The 13,598-nt window shown below is 43.6% G+C and overlaps 1 protein-coding gene across 2 annotated transcripts in view; it reads right to left on the bottom strand.

Moving 5' to 3' along the window:
- Window positions 1-13,598, bottom strand: part of epha4a (eph receptor A4a) — a 110,479-nt gene that overhangs the window by 25,247 nt on the left and 71,634 nt on the right. For both annotated transcript variants that reach the window (XM_043702045.2, XM_043702044.2), the window contains exons 6-8: window positions 6,979-7,103; window positions 6,096-6,255; window positions 5,398-5,509 (exon numbers count right to left, since the gene is read on the bottom strand). In XM_043702045.2, the coding sequence (XP_043557980.1) occupies window positions 5,398-5,509; window positions 6,096-6,255; window positions 6,979-7,103 (397 nt within the window). The remainder of the gene's footprint in view (window positions 1-5,397; window positions 5,510-6,095; window positions 6,256-6,978; window positions 7,104-13,598) is intronic.

The following is a 13,598-nucleotide window of genomic DNA, read 5'->3' as shown; positions in this document are numbered from 1 at the left end:
ATTTTGGTAAGAACAACAATGACTGGTAATATAATGGGGGTACAAGTCCAAAGGGAATGCAGGAGTAAAGGGGCCCGTGTATACGTGCACAGATCATTGAAGTTGGCAATATAGGTGGAGACAGCAGCTACTAAAAGAATGTCTTCAGCTTTACTCATAGGCTATCAAATGAAAGAACAAGGAGGTGATGTTGAACTTGTATGAGACACTTGTTAGACCTCAGCTGGAGTAGTGTGTAGTAGTAGCACTGGGTGCCACATTATTTACAGGGTGTGAATACATTGGAGTGGACAAGTGGCTTACAAGAGTGGTTCCAGGGATGAAGAACTTTAGTTACAAGGATCGATTGAAAAAGTTGGGACTGTTCTCTTTTGAAAGAAGGCAGCTCAGAGGAAATCTGATGGAAGTTTTCAAAATCAGTACTGGACTCGGTTGAGTGGATAGGGAGAAACTGGTGTTTTCGGTAAAAGGAACAAACATGTGAGGACATAGATTTGAACTGATTTGCAAAAGGAGCAAATTTGATGTGACAGAAAACACTTTACCTATTGGATAGAAATAGTGATGTGCAAGGATATTGGGGGATAAAAAAAGGGAGATTGGCACAAGGTAATGATACTTATTTGAAGAGCCGGTGGCCTGAATTGCTTCCTCCAAGGTCATAGAACTTCTGTGATTTAGCCCCACCATCCAAGATGACTTCCACGCCATGATTCATAAATTGATACAGTGATATGTATTTCTTGTCAGATGTGGGAGTTTAAAGACAGTTTAAGGGTTATTGCAGATTATATCTGCCATAAATTCTGTTGGATGCGAATCTTATCAGAGCAAGTGGATTGGTTGGAGAGACAGATAGAAGCGATGAGGAATTTGCAACAGCAACAGTATGTGATGGATGGCAGTTATAGAAAGGGGGGGAAAGTCTCAGATACAGTCACATAGATGGGTTAACTTCTGGAAGAGTAAGAGAGGTAGGCAGCTAGTGCAGGAGTCTTTGTGGATATACCCATTTCAAACAGGTATGCTGTTTTGGAAAATGTAGGGGGCGATGGATTCTCAGGGGAATGTAGCACGAACAGCCAAATTTCTGGTATTGAGACTGGCTCTAATGCAACGAGGGGTACGTCGGCTTCCAAGAGATCAATTGTGTTAGGGGATTCTGTAGTCAGAGGTACAGACAGACGTTTCTGTGGCCAGCAGAGAAAAAGCAGAATGGTGTGTTGTTTCCCTGGTGCCAGGATCAAGGATGTCTCAGAGGGTGCAGAATGTTCTCACGGGAGAGAGGGGCCAGCAGGAGGTCATTGTCCACATTGGAACCAACGACAATGGAAGGGAAAAGGTTGAGACTCTGAAGGGAGATTACAGAGAGTTAGGCAGAAATTTAAAAAGGAGGTCCTCAAGGGTAGTAATATCTGGATTACTCCCAGTGCTATGAGCTAGTGAGGGCAGGAATAGGAGGATAGAGCAGATAAATGCATGACTGAGGAGCTGGTGTTTGGAAGAAGGATTCACATTTTTGGATCATTGGAATCTCTTTTGGGATAGAAGTGATCTGTACAAGGAGGATGGATTGCACCTAAATTAGAAGGCGACTAATATACTGGCAGGGAAATTTGCTAGAACTGCTTGGGAGGATTTAAACTAGTAAGGTGTCGGGGGGGGGGGAAAGGGCGCGGAGGAGGGACCCAGGGAGATAGTGAGGAAAGAGATCAATCTGAAACTGGTACAGTTGAGAACAGAAGTGACTCAAACAGTCAAGGTAGGACTAATAAATTAAACTGCATTTATTTCAATACAAGGGGCCTAACAGGGAAGGCAGATGAATTCAGGGCATGGTTAGGAACATAGGACTGGGATATCATAGCAATTACAGAAACATGGCTCAGGAATGAGCAGGACTGGCAGCTTAATGTTCCAGGATACAAATGCTACAGGAAGGATAGAAAGGGAGGCAAGAGAGGAGGGGGAGCAGCATTTTTGATAAGGGATAGCATTACAGCTGTGCTGAGGGACGATATTCCTGGAAATACATCCACGGAAGTTATTTGGGTGGTCAGAGGGAAATTGAGAAACAAACTTGTAAGGAGATCTCAGCTATCTGTAAGAATAATAGGGTGGTTATGGTAGGGGATTTTAACTTTCCAAACATCGACTGGGACTGCCATAGTGTTAAAGGTTTAGATGGAGAGGAATTTCTTAAGTGCATACAAGACAATTTTCTGATTCAGTATGTGGGTGTACCGACTAGAGAAGGTGCAAAACTTGACCTACTCTTGGGAAATAAGGCAGGGCAGGTGACTGAGGTGTCAGTGGGGGAGCACTTTGGGGTCAGCGACCATAATTCTATTCGTTTTAAAATAAGTGATGGAAAAGGATAGACCAGATCTAAAAGTTGAAGTTCTAAATTGGAGAAATGCCAATTTTGACGGTATTAGGCAAGAACTTTCGAAAGTTGGTTGGAGGCAGATGTTCGCATGTAGAGGAAAGGCTGGAAAATGGGTAGCCTACAGAAATGAGATAACAAGAATCCAGAGAAAGTATATTCCTGTCAGGGTGAAAGGGAAGGCTGGTAGGTATAGGGAATGCTGGATGACTAAAGAAATTGAGGGTTTGGTTAAGGAAAAGGAAGGATGCATATGTCAGGTATAGACAGGATAGATCGAGTGAATCCTTAGAAGAATCATAAAGTAAGTAGGAGTATACTTAAGAGGGAAATCAGGAGGGTAAAAAGGGGACATGAGATAGCTTTGGCAAATAGAATTAAGGAGAATCCAATGGGTTTTTACAAATATATTTAAGGACAAAAGGGTAACTAGGGAGAGAATAGGGCCCCTCAAAGATCAGCAAGGCAGCCTTTGTGTGGAGCCACAGAAAATGGGGGAGATACTAAATTAATATTTTGCATCAGTATTTACTGTGGAAAAGGATATGGAAGATATAGACTGTAGGAAAATAGATGATGACACCTTGCAAAATGTCCAGATTACAGAGGAGGAAGTGCTGGATGTCTTGAAACCATTAAAGGTGGATAAATCCCCAGGACCTGATTAGGTGTACCCGAGAACTCTGTGGGAAGCTAGAGAAGTGATTGCTGGGCCTCTTGCTGAGATATTTGTATCATCGATAGTCACAGGTGAGGTGCCGGAAGACTGGAGGTTGGCAAACGTAGTGCCACTGTTTAAGAAGGGCGGTAAAGACAAGCCAGGGAACTATAGACCAGTGAGTCTGACCTCAGTGGTGGGCAAGTTGTTGGAGGGAATCCTGAGGGACAGGATGTACATGTATATGGAAAGGTAAGGACTGATTAGGGATAGCCAACATGACTTTTTGCATGGGAAATCACGTCTCACAAACTTGATTGAGTTTTCTGAAGTAACAAAGAAGATTGATGAGGGCAGAGCAGTAGATGTGATCTATATGGACCTCAGTAAGGCGTGTGACATGGTTCCCCATGGGAGACTGATTAGAAAGGTTAGATCTCATGGAATACAGGGATAACTAGCCATTTGGATACAGAACTGGCTCAAAGGTGGTGGTGGTGGTGGAGAGTTGTTTTTCAGACTGGAGGCCTGTGACCAGTGAAGTGCCACAAGGATCGGTGCTGGGTCCTCTACATTTTGTTATTTACATAAATGATTTGGATGCAAGCATAAGAGGTACAGTTAGTAAGTTTACAGATGACACCAAAATTGGAGGTGTAGTGGACAGCGAAGAGGATTACCTCAGATTACAACAGGATCTGGACCAGATGGGCCAATGGGCTGAGAAGTGGCAGATGGAGTTCAATTCAGATAAATGCGAGGTGCTGCATTTTGGGAAAGAAAATCTTAGCAGGACTTACACACTTAACGGTAAGGTCCTAGGGAGTGTTGCTGAATAAAGAGACCTTGGAGTGCAGGTTCATAGCTCCTTCAAAGTGAAGTCACAGGTAGATAGGAGAGTGAAGAAGGCGTTTGGTATGCTTTCTTTTATTGGTCAGAGTATTGAGTACAGGCGTTAGGAGGTCACGTTGCGGCTATACAGGACATTGTTTGGGACATTGGAATATTGCATGCAATTCTGGTCTCCTTCCTATCGGAAAGATGTTGTGAAACTTGAAAGGGTTCAAAAACGATTTACAAGGATGTTGCCAGGGTTGGAGGATTTGAGCAATAGGGAGAGGCTGAACAGGCTGGGGCTAATTTCCCTGGAGCATCGGGGGCTGAGGGGTGACCTTATAGAGGTTTTCAAAATTATGAGGGGCATGGATAGAATAAATAGACAAAGTCTTTTCCCTGGGGTCGGGGAGTCCAGAACTAGACGGCATAGGTTTAGGGTGAGAGGGGAAAGATATAAAAGAGACCTAAGGGGCAACCTTTTCACACAGAGAGTGGTACGTGTATGGAATGAGCTGCCAGAGGAAGTGGTGGAGACTGGTACAGTTGCAACATTTAAGAGGCATTTGGATGGGTATATGAATAGGAAAGGTTTGGAGGGATATGGGCTGGGTGATGGCAGGTGGGACTAGATTGGGTTGGGATATCTGGTCGGCGTGGACATGTTGGACTGATGGGTCTGTTTCCATGCTGTACATCTCTGTGACTCTATGACACTCATACATGAAAAACTGGTCATAACTGAAGTGAAAGGGAAACAATGGGCAAACACAGACAAATTCTCCAAATTTATGCAGTAATATCTTTCAAGAAAGATCACCGGATTGTAATCCTATGGCAAATGGTTGCTTCCAATTTAGTATCTTTAAGCTTTTCTGGTTCAGATCAGCTTTCTAACAGAGACCAGACAATGAGCACCCCATGTGGAAACACCCTAGATCTTTCACAGCTGTTCCCATTGGTGCAATGTAGTTTTCATGCTCTGACGTGAGTCAAGATGATCTCAAACATACCAGATCTTGTCATGTTTTTCTATTCACCTCCCTCCATGGTTTATTTTGATTGGTACTGTATTACTGGACTGCCACAATATAGTGTTTACTTTTAAGCTTTGAAAATGTCCAGAGATTCAAACATCCTTTAAATTGTGAGGTGGGATCTCAGGCAACTTTTGAGCAATAGTGCCAATAAGTATGTTTTTCAGTATTGATTAAAGGCACTTTTGCTTTGAATTCCAATTCAGGAGCAGTGGTGATATAATGGCCTCCCAGAGCTCTCCCTCATTTATAATACCACTTAAAGAAGATGGCTCTGAGAAACTGAGCAAGAAGCAAAGCCACTGAATCCAGGCTCAGTTCACAAGGCCCATGGGAATGTATATTTTCTCTGCTGCTTGAGAGGGAGGGAAAGGGCTTTTGCATAGTGAATGTGAAGGTGTCCGCCTTCAATTCTATGGTAGATCTGAATTTCCAGCTGCAGTAGATCTTTTGCTCCCTGCTTGTAAAGAATAATGTCTTACCTCCTGCTTATAATGAAGGCTGAGATCAGAATCACCAGTAGAACTGCACTGCCAGCCACAGACACAAGCAACACAGTCGGGCTGGCACCATCCCCAATGATAGCTGACGGAGCTGGGAACAAACAGAGAAAGGTACAGGAGTTTCTTAATAGACAGATCTCATCATAGGGCACACAAAGTAAAACATTAATTATGGAAACACTTCCTTTTAATCTATACAGGTGCCCTGATGTTAGAAATTGAACTGAACTAACATTATTATTTTAGGTCCTCCTGCTGAGAAATGAATGTCCTCATCTGTTAGAGGTTAAATCTGACCTATTATATTAAGCAAAACTGATCTCATCCAGAGCAAGGGTAGAATGTTAAGGTCAGTCTTGAACTCCGTCAGTTAAAGAGATGAGAACAAATCAGCAATAGTTCGGCTACCATTAGCTATTTACAAATCCCTGCCAGAAAATCCAAGTCTGCTGCTGGCAGTTATAGCTTCAGCTGTGATGCTTGCATAGCTGAATAACCAGCTGGCATTCATTGCCTTGGGTTACATATGGTAATCAGGTTTTTAAGCAAGGGTTGAGTGGATGCTGTCCACACATCTATACTCTACTTGATTCAACAAATATGTTTAAATCTAAATTTCAAAATCGCTGAAGAATATCAATGAAACTGACAGAAATGAGTTCTGAACTGCTTAATACCTGAATTTGTTATAAACTGAAATGGGGCACTGAAATCGCCATATCCTGCAGCAGTTCGTGCACGAACATGAAACATGTAGGCTGTTAAGGGGTTCAGACCCTTGATTTCTGTGTTCCTTGAGAGAGTTTTAACAATTCTGTAACTGCGTTCATTCTGATCCTGCATAAAAATATAAATCACTGTGTTAGAAGGGAAACAGTTAAAACAATGAGCTGGTACTCACATCGAGAATAAAAGACTCTAGTTTTGCCTTCAGGATATGCGCACATTAGAGAAGAAAGGGGATGTCCTGTGTTTACTGCTCAGTGTGCTTGTTAGTGCTCCATTCATAAAGACAAAGCCAAATAGAAGACACGGTCTCTGTAAAGACTGATTTTACAAGATGTATAGAATGGACAATGCAGAAAAGGCAGCTGTAAGAAATCTACATTACTGGAGTTTTTCAAGTGAAGAGCTATTATATTGTAAATACCAGTTGGAAGTTTACTGACACAACCTGCAGTTTATAATGGAATCACAAATGGTAGAGGTGACTTTATTAAACAGCAATGTATTGTTAGATGCTACATTTGTTATTAAGTTTAACTCTCCCTTGATGTTAACAAGAACTTTGAACGGGAAAAAAAAACATTTAGAAGGGCCGGAGATCTTAGATGTGCAAGTACGAAAGAGCTTTGATGGGCCAGGAAGCCCCCTTCTGCTCTGTATTATTTGATGTTTCTCTATAATGTAGACAGTTTCACATGTTTAAAATCACACAACACCAGGTTACAGGCCAACAGGTTTATTCGGAAGCCCTGCTGTTCTGTGATTTTTAACTTTGTACACCCCCAGTCCAACACCGGCACCTCCAAATCCTTTCACGTGTTGATCGCCACTGACCTTTTCATAGTACTTGATCTCGTATTCTAGAATTACACCATTTGGCCGCTCAGGTTCTGGCCAAACCAATGTAACCCCATGTCTTGTTATTTCCTTTGCTTGTATTAGACCAACTGAAGATGGAGCTGTGTGGAATAAATGCACCAGTTAACCAACTTATAAAGAAAAACACCCTTGATACAACTAATCCTTTATACACTCTAATCATTGTGGAGGAATTTAATTTTTAAAAGTAAATAATTTCATTACAACAAATGTGTATAAAACTTATTTTATTGTATGGGCAGGTTTCCAGACAGGCTTGATAATGAAAAGATTAACTTGTAAACTCCACATCACATTGTCGTTTCCCGAAATGTTTTGTGATTTGTGAATCTTTGTACATACCTAAAGATGTTGATATCAGGAATTAATAAGGGAACAGAATGCTGGTGCTGCATTAAAGGAGGAACTGACATGCTGTGCTTTTAAGAATGTTATTATTTTTAATCAACTTGATCAGGCAATATTATGACACACCCTCAGGATCGGTGGAATTTAAGCCTGGACATCCTGGTCCAGAGGTAGGGTCACTATTACTATGTGCCAAGAGCCCTACTTTAAAGAATGTGGTCCATACAAGAATCCCATTCACAGGTTAATTCATCAACATGGCTTTCTGTAGCTCATGCAAATGAATTTTCATTGATTGCAAATTGATTTCTCCTGGTCAGAAGAGGTTTAGCCTTTGCTGTTACTTGTCAGAATCACTAGACGTATTGATGAACAGAGATTGACCAACATTAGTCTAAGAGCCTCAGTTTTTTTCATCAAAAGCATGCTGGCATTGAATTCAATTTCTCCGAGTTGACCAAAGTTCATCTACTTCCAGACTGAAGTAAACAGAGAGCAATTGTCAGAGCTTCCTAAACCAAATATTCTTGACACAGTCTTATCAAAAGCACGGTGGTGAAAAAACAGTAGTCTAACTAAGCAAATGTTAAGTTAATCAACAGGATTCACACTACAAATAGCAATAGAAATCTGTAACTTTTGTTATGTTTCAGACAATATTTTCTAAGCTGGGAGTACCATTACCAATGTACTTATAAATTTTCAAGTTGAGAACTATCACCACGTACTTTGGTGGAGAGCTATCAAGCAAACATTTATTTCATCTATAACAACAACAGAAATATCCTGCTTTAGAGAAAGGAAAATCAATTTCCATTCCCAAATCTTGTTCATTAGCACATGATATATGCTGGAACTGGTAAGGCCTGTCTGTGACAACTTCATGTTTGAATTTCACTGCTGAAAAATAGCCACTTAGTTAAAGTGTAGTACCCAGAATCTCACACTTCAGTCAAAAGTCAAAGCCTGGAGAGGGGAGGGGGGAGTAAAATTGATCCAGAAGAAATCAAATGTAAAAAAATGAGGCATTGAAATCTGTGTTTGCAACTGCTTATAGCGAAAATGCACCCCCCGCCCCCCTCCATCCCCACCAACAACCGCTGCCACTGCCTATGTTGTACTCCCTATGTCTTGCAAGAAATCTGCCCTGAGATGGTCTGAAGTAAAATCTCGGGTGATGGTATGCGATGATTAGCTGCTGGCTGGAACATACCATTCCAGTGTTTCATTTCAACAAAATGTAGCACAGCCTTGGAATTTTCACTTTGTTGTGTCCAATGCTCTTCCACTCTGTCCAGATGTGAACAAACTCTTTGACTAGATTCAATTCCTCAATGACCTGCTATTCTGCACCCCTCAATAGTTTTATTGCTGTCCTCCTGACCTGAACCCCAGCATTTCCAGTACTGAAGAACAGCTTTGTTCTGTGTGGCAAATTCTATTATGCAATTTTCAAGGTATCCAAGAATCAGAACCAGCTGAAGTTACCTAAGAAACTAAAGTATAGAAATAAAACAACAGATCCATTAAAGACATAAAAGCAAACGTTGCTGGAAAAGCTCAGCAGGTCCGGCAGTATATGGGAAGAGTAACCAGAGTTAACATTTCGGGTCTGGTGACCCTTCCTCAGAACTGGACCGGAACCAAAACATTAACTCTGACTTCTCTGAACCAGAAGCTGACAGACCCACTGAGCTTTTCCAGAGGTTTCTGTTTTTGTTTCTGAATTACAGCATCCACAATTCTTTTGGTGATCCATTAAATAAACCAAAATAAGATAGAAATAGTTGCAAAAGCTGGCTCCTTATTGCTTGTGAACGAATAAAGCCAAATGTATAATAATTCACTTTTAAATTCTGGAACACACTTAGATTACTGTTTGTTTTCGTTTTTATGGTTAAAGATAGTTTCTGTTGCCATGGTAAAACCACTGGCAACAGTGGACAGCTGGCAACCAGACTGCCTTTATGGGAACATGGGAGATCTCACAAATGGTCACTGAATGGTTCTGGACGTTGAATCCCAGCAAAACCTACTCATGATATGGCAGAAAGAAGTGGATAGGCCCTGAACTTTGGGGCAATATTTCCAGCATCAAACTTTTTTTTGATCTAAATTTGAGTCTTAGGACAGGTAAAGATATTTGAGTGGGTGTGTTCTAGACCCCAGGCCCTACATAGGCTGTGGAGAAGGTAGCACTGACAGGGAGTACTTGCGGACACAGAGATAGGCTCAAATGTAGGGCCTCCCTCCCATCCTCCTCCTCTAACCTAGCTTTAAAGTCCACAGGTAAGCTACTCAGTGTTCTTGTTTTGGCGACGAAGTGTAGAGTAATGGCAGCGCAGGCAGTGGAATGTTCCTCCTGCAGGATGTTTGAGGTAGGGGTGACCACCGATACTCCTGCCGACTTCATCTGCAGGAAATGCAGATGGATCCTGCTCCTCACAGAACGAGTTAGGGAACTGGAACTGGAGTTGGATGAACTGAGGATTATTCGAGAGGCTGAGAGGGTGATAGATAGAAGCTACAGGGACATAGTTACGCCAGAGAACAGAGGTAGCTGGGTAACAGTTAGAGGTGGGAAGGGGAGGAAGCAGGCAGTGCAGGGATCCCCTGTGGTTGTTCCCCTCAACAATAAGTATACCGCTTTGGATACTGTTGGGGGGGACGGCCTAGCAGGGGTACGCTGCAGTGACCGGGTCTCTGGCACGAGGTCCGGCTCTGAGGCTCAGAAGGGAAAGGGGGAGAGGAGGAGAGCGCTAGTTATAGGAGACTCTTTAGTTAGAGGGACGGACAGGCGGTTCTGTGGACATGGGCGATACTCTCGGATGGTTTGTTGCCTCCCGGGTGCCAGGGTCCGAGACGTCTCGGAGCGTGTCTTCAAAATCCTTAAGGGGGAGGTTGTGCAGCCAGATGTCGTGGTGCACGTTGGCACCAACGACATTTGTAGGAAGAGGGGTGGGGAGGTCATTCAGGAGCTCAGAGAGTTAGCTGGAAGCTAAAAGCTAGGACGGACAGAGTCGCCATCTCTGGATTGTTGCCGGTGCCACGTGACAGTGAGGCAAGGAATAGGGAGAGAGTGCAGTTGAACACGTGGCTGCAAGGATGGTGTAGGAGGGAGGGCTTCAGGTATTTGGACAATTGGACTGCATTCTGGGGAAGATGGGACCTGTACAAGCAGGACGGGTTGCACCTGAACCAGAAGGGCACCAATATCCTGGGGGGTAGGTTTGCTAGCACTCTTCGGGGGGGTTTAAACTAATTTGGCAGGGGGATGGGATCCAGACTTGTAGTCCAGCAAGTAGGCTAGCTGTTTGTCAGGATGTCCAAGAATGTAGGGAGGCTGTGGAGAAGGTAGCACTGACAGGGAGTACTTGCGGACACAGAGATAGGCTCAAATGTGTATACTTCAATGCAAGGAGTATCAGAAATAAGGTGGGTGAACTTAAGGCGTGGATCGGTACCTGGGACTACGATGTTGTGGCCATCACGGAAACATGGATAGAAGAGGGACAGGAAAGGTTGTTGGAGGTTCCTGGTTACAGATGTTTCAGTAAGATTAGGGAGGGTGGTAAAAAAGGAGGGGGGGGGGTGGCGTTGCTAATTAGAAATGGTATAACGGCTGTTCGAGAGGGATCTGCCTTTGGAGGTAGTATGGGCTGAAGTCAGAAATAGGAAAGGTGCAGTCACCTTGTTGGGTGTTTACTATAGGCCCCCCAATAGCAGCAGAGATGTGGAGAAACAGATTGGGAAACAGATTTTGGAAAGGTGCAGAAGCCACAGGGTAGTAGTCATGGATGATTTCAACTTCCCAAACATTGATTGGAAGCTCTTTAGATCAAGTAGATTGGATGGGGCGGTGTTTGTGCAGTGTGTAGAGGAAGCTTTTCTAACTCAGTATGTAGATTGCCTGACCAGAGAGGAGGCCATATTGGATTTGGTACTTGGTACCGAATCGGGACAAGTGATGGGCTTGTTAGTGGGTGAACATTTTGGTGATGGTGACCACAATTCTGTGACTTTCACCTTGGTTATGGAGAGAGATAGGTGCGTGCAACAGGGTAGGTTTTACAATTGGGGGAAGGGTAAATACGATGCTGTAAGAGAGGATCTGAGGAGCATAAGTTGGGAGCATAGGCTGTCAGGGAAGTATGTCGTGGAAATGTGGAACTTTTTCAAGGAACAGATACAATGTGTCCTTGATATGTATGTACCTGTCAGGCAGGAAAGAGATGGTCGTGTGAGGGAACCTTGGTTGACGAGGGAGGTTGAATGTCTTGTAAAGAGGAAGAAGGGGGCTTACACAAGGTTGAGGAAACAAGGTTCAGACAAAGCATTGGAGGGATACAGGATTGCCAGAAGGGAGCTGAAGAAAGGGATTAGGAGAGCTAAGAGAGGGCGTGAAAAATCTTTGGCGGATAGGATCAAGGATAACCCCAAGGCATTTTATGCATATGTGAGAAACATGAGAATGACGAGAACGAGGGTAGGTCCGATCAAGGACAGTAGTGGGAGACTGTGTATTGAGTCGGAAGAGATAAGTGAGGTCTTGAATGAGTACTTTTCTTCAGTATTTACAAACGAGAGGGACCGTATTGTTGAAGAGGAGAGTGTGAAATGGACTGGTAAGCTAGAGGAGATACTTGTTAGGAAGGAAGATGTGTTGGACATTTTGAATAACTTGAGGATAGACAAGTCCCCCGGGCCTGACGGGATATATCCAAGGATTATGTGGGAAGCAAGAGAGGAAATTGCAGAGCCGTTGGCAATGGTCTTTTTGTCTTCACTGTCAACAGGGGTGGTACCAGGGGACTGGAGAGTGGCGAATGTTGTGCCCCTGTTCAAAAAAGGGAATAGGGATAACCCCGGGAATTACAGGCCAGTTAGTCTTACTTCGGTGGTAGGCAAAGTAATGGAAAGGGTACTGAGGGATAGGATTTATGAGTATCTGGAAAGACACTGCTTGATTAGGGACAGCCAGCACGGATTTGAGAGGGGTAGGTCTTGCCTTACAAGTCTTATTGAATTCCTTGAGGAGGTGACCAAGCATGTGGATGAGGGTAGAGCAGTGGATGTAGTATACATGGATTTTAGTAAGGCATTTGATAAGGTACCCATGGTAGGCTTATGCGGAAAGTCAGGAGGCATGGGATAGAGGGAAATTTGGCCAGTTGGATAGAAAACTGACTAACCGGTCGAAGTCAGAGAGTGGTAGTAGATGGTAAATATTCAGCCTGGAGCCCAGTTACAAGTGGAGTTCCGCAGGGATCAGTTCTGGGTCCTCTGCTGTTTGTAATTTTTATTAATGACTTGGAAGAGGGAGTCGAAGGGTGGGTCAGTAAATTTGCAGATGATACGAAGATTGGTGGAGTTGTGGATAGTGAGGAGGGCTGTTGTCGGCTGCAAAGGGACTTAGATATGATGCAGAGTGCAGAGCTGGGCTGAGGAGTGGCAGATGGAGTTCAACCCTGCCAAGTGTGAGGTTGTCCATTTTGGAAGGGCAAATAAGAATGCGGAATACAGGGTTAACGGTAGGGTTCTTAGTAAGGTGGAGGAGCAGAGGGATCTTGGGGTCTATGTTCATAGATCTTTGAAAGTTGCCACTAAGATGGGTAGAGCTTGTAAGAAGGCCTATGGTTTATTAGCGTTCATTAGCAGAGGGATTGAAGTCAAGAGTCATGAAGTGATGTTACAGCTGTACAGGACTTTGGTTAGGCCACAGTTGGAGTACTGTGTGCAGTTCTGGTCGCCTCACTTTAGGAAAGATGTGGAAGCTTTGGAGAGGGTGCAGAGAAGATTTACCAGGATGTTGCCTGGAATGGAGAATAGGTTGTACGAGGATAGGTTGAGCGTGCTAGGCCTTTTCTCTTTGGAACGGAGAAGGATGAGGGGTGACTTGATAGAGGTGTATAAGATGATCAGGGGAATAGATAGAGTAGACAATCAGAAACTTTTTCCTCGGGTACAACAGAGTGTTACAAGGAGACATAAATTTAAGGTGAAGGGTGGAAGGTATAGGGGAGATGTCAGGGGTAGGTTCTTTACCCAGAGAGTGGTGGGGGCGTGGAATGCGCTGCCTGTGGGAGTGGCAGAGTCAGAATCATTGGCGAACTTTAAGTGGCAATTGGATAGGTACATGGATGGGTGCTTAAGTTAGGACAAATGTTCGGCACAACATCGTGGGCCGAAGGGCCTGTTCTGTGTTGTATTGTTCTATGTTCTAAAGC

Source organism: Chiloscyllium plagiosum, unplaced genomic scaffold, assembly GCF_037043375.1.
Source record: "Chiloscyllium plagiosum isolate Xiang-an unplaced genomic scaffold, Cpla_swu_hap1 HiC_scaffold_13, whole genome shotgun sequence".
NCBI classification, from domain to species: domain Eukaryota; kingdom Metazoa; phylum Chordata; class Chondrichthyes; order Orectolobiformes; family Hemiscylliidae; genus Chiloscyllium; species Chiloscyllium plagiosum.
Note: the sequence above shows the minus strand (reverse complement) of the source record. Positions and strands in the feature narration are given on the sequence as shown.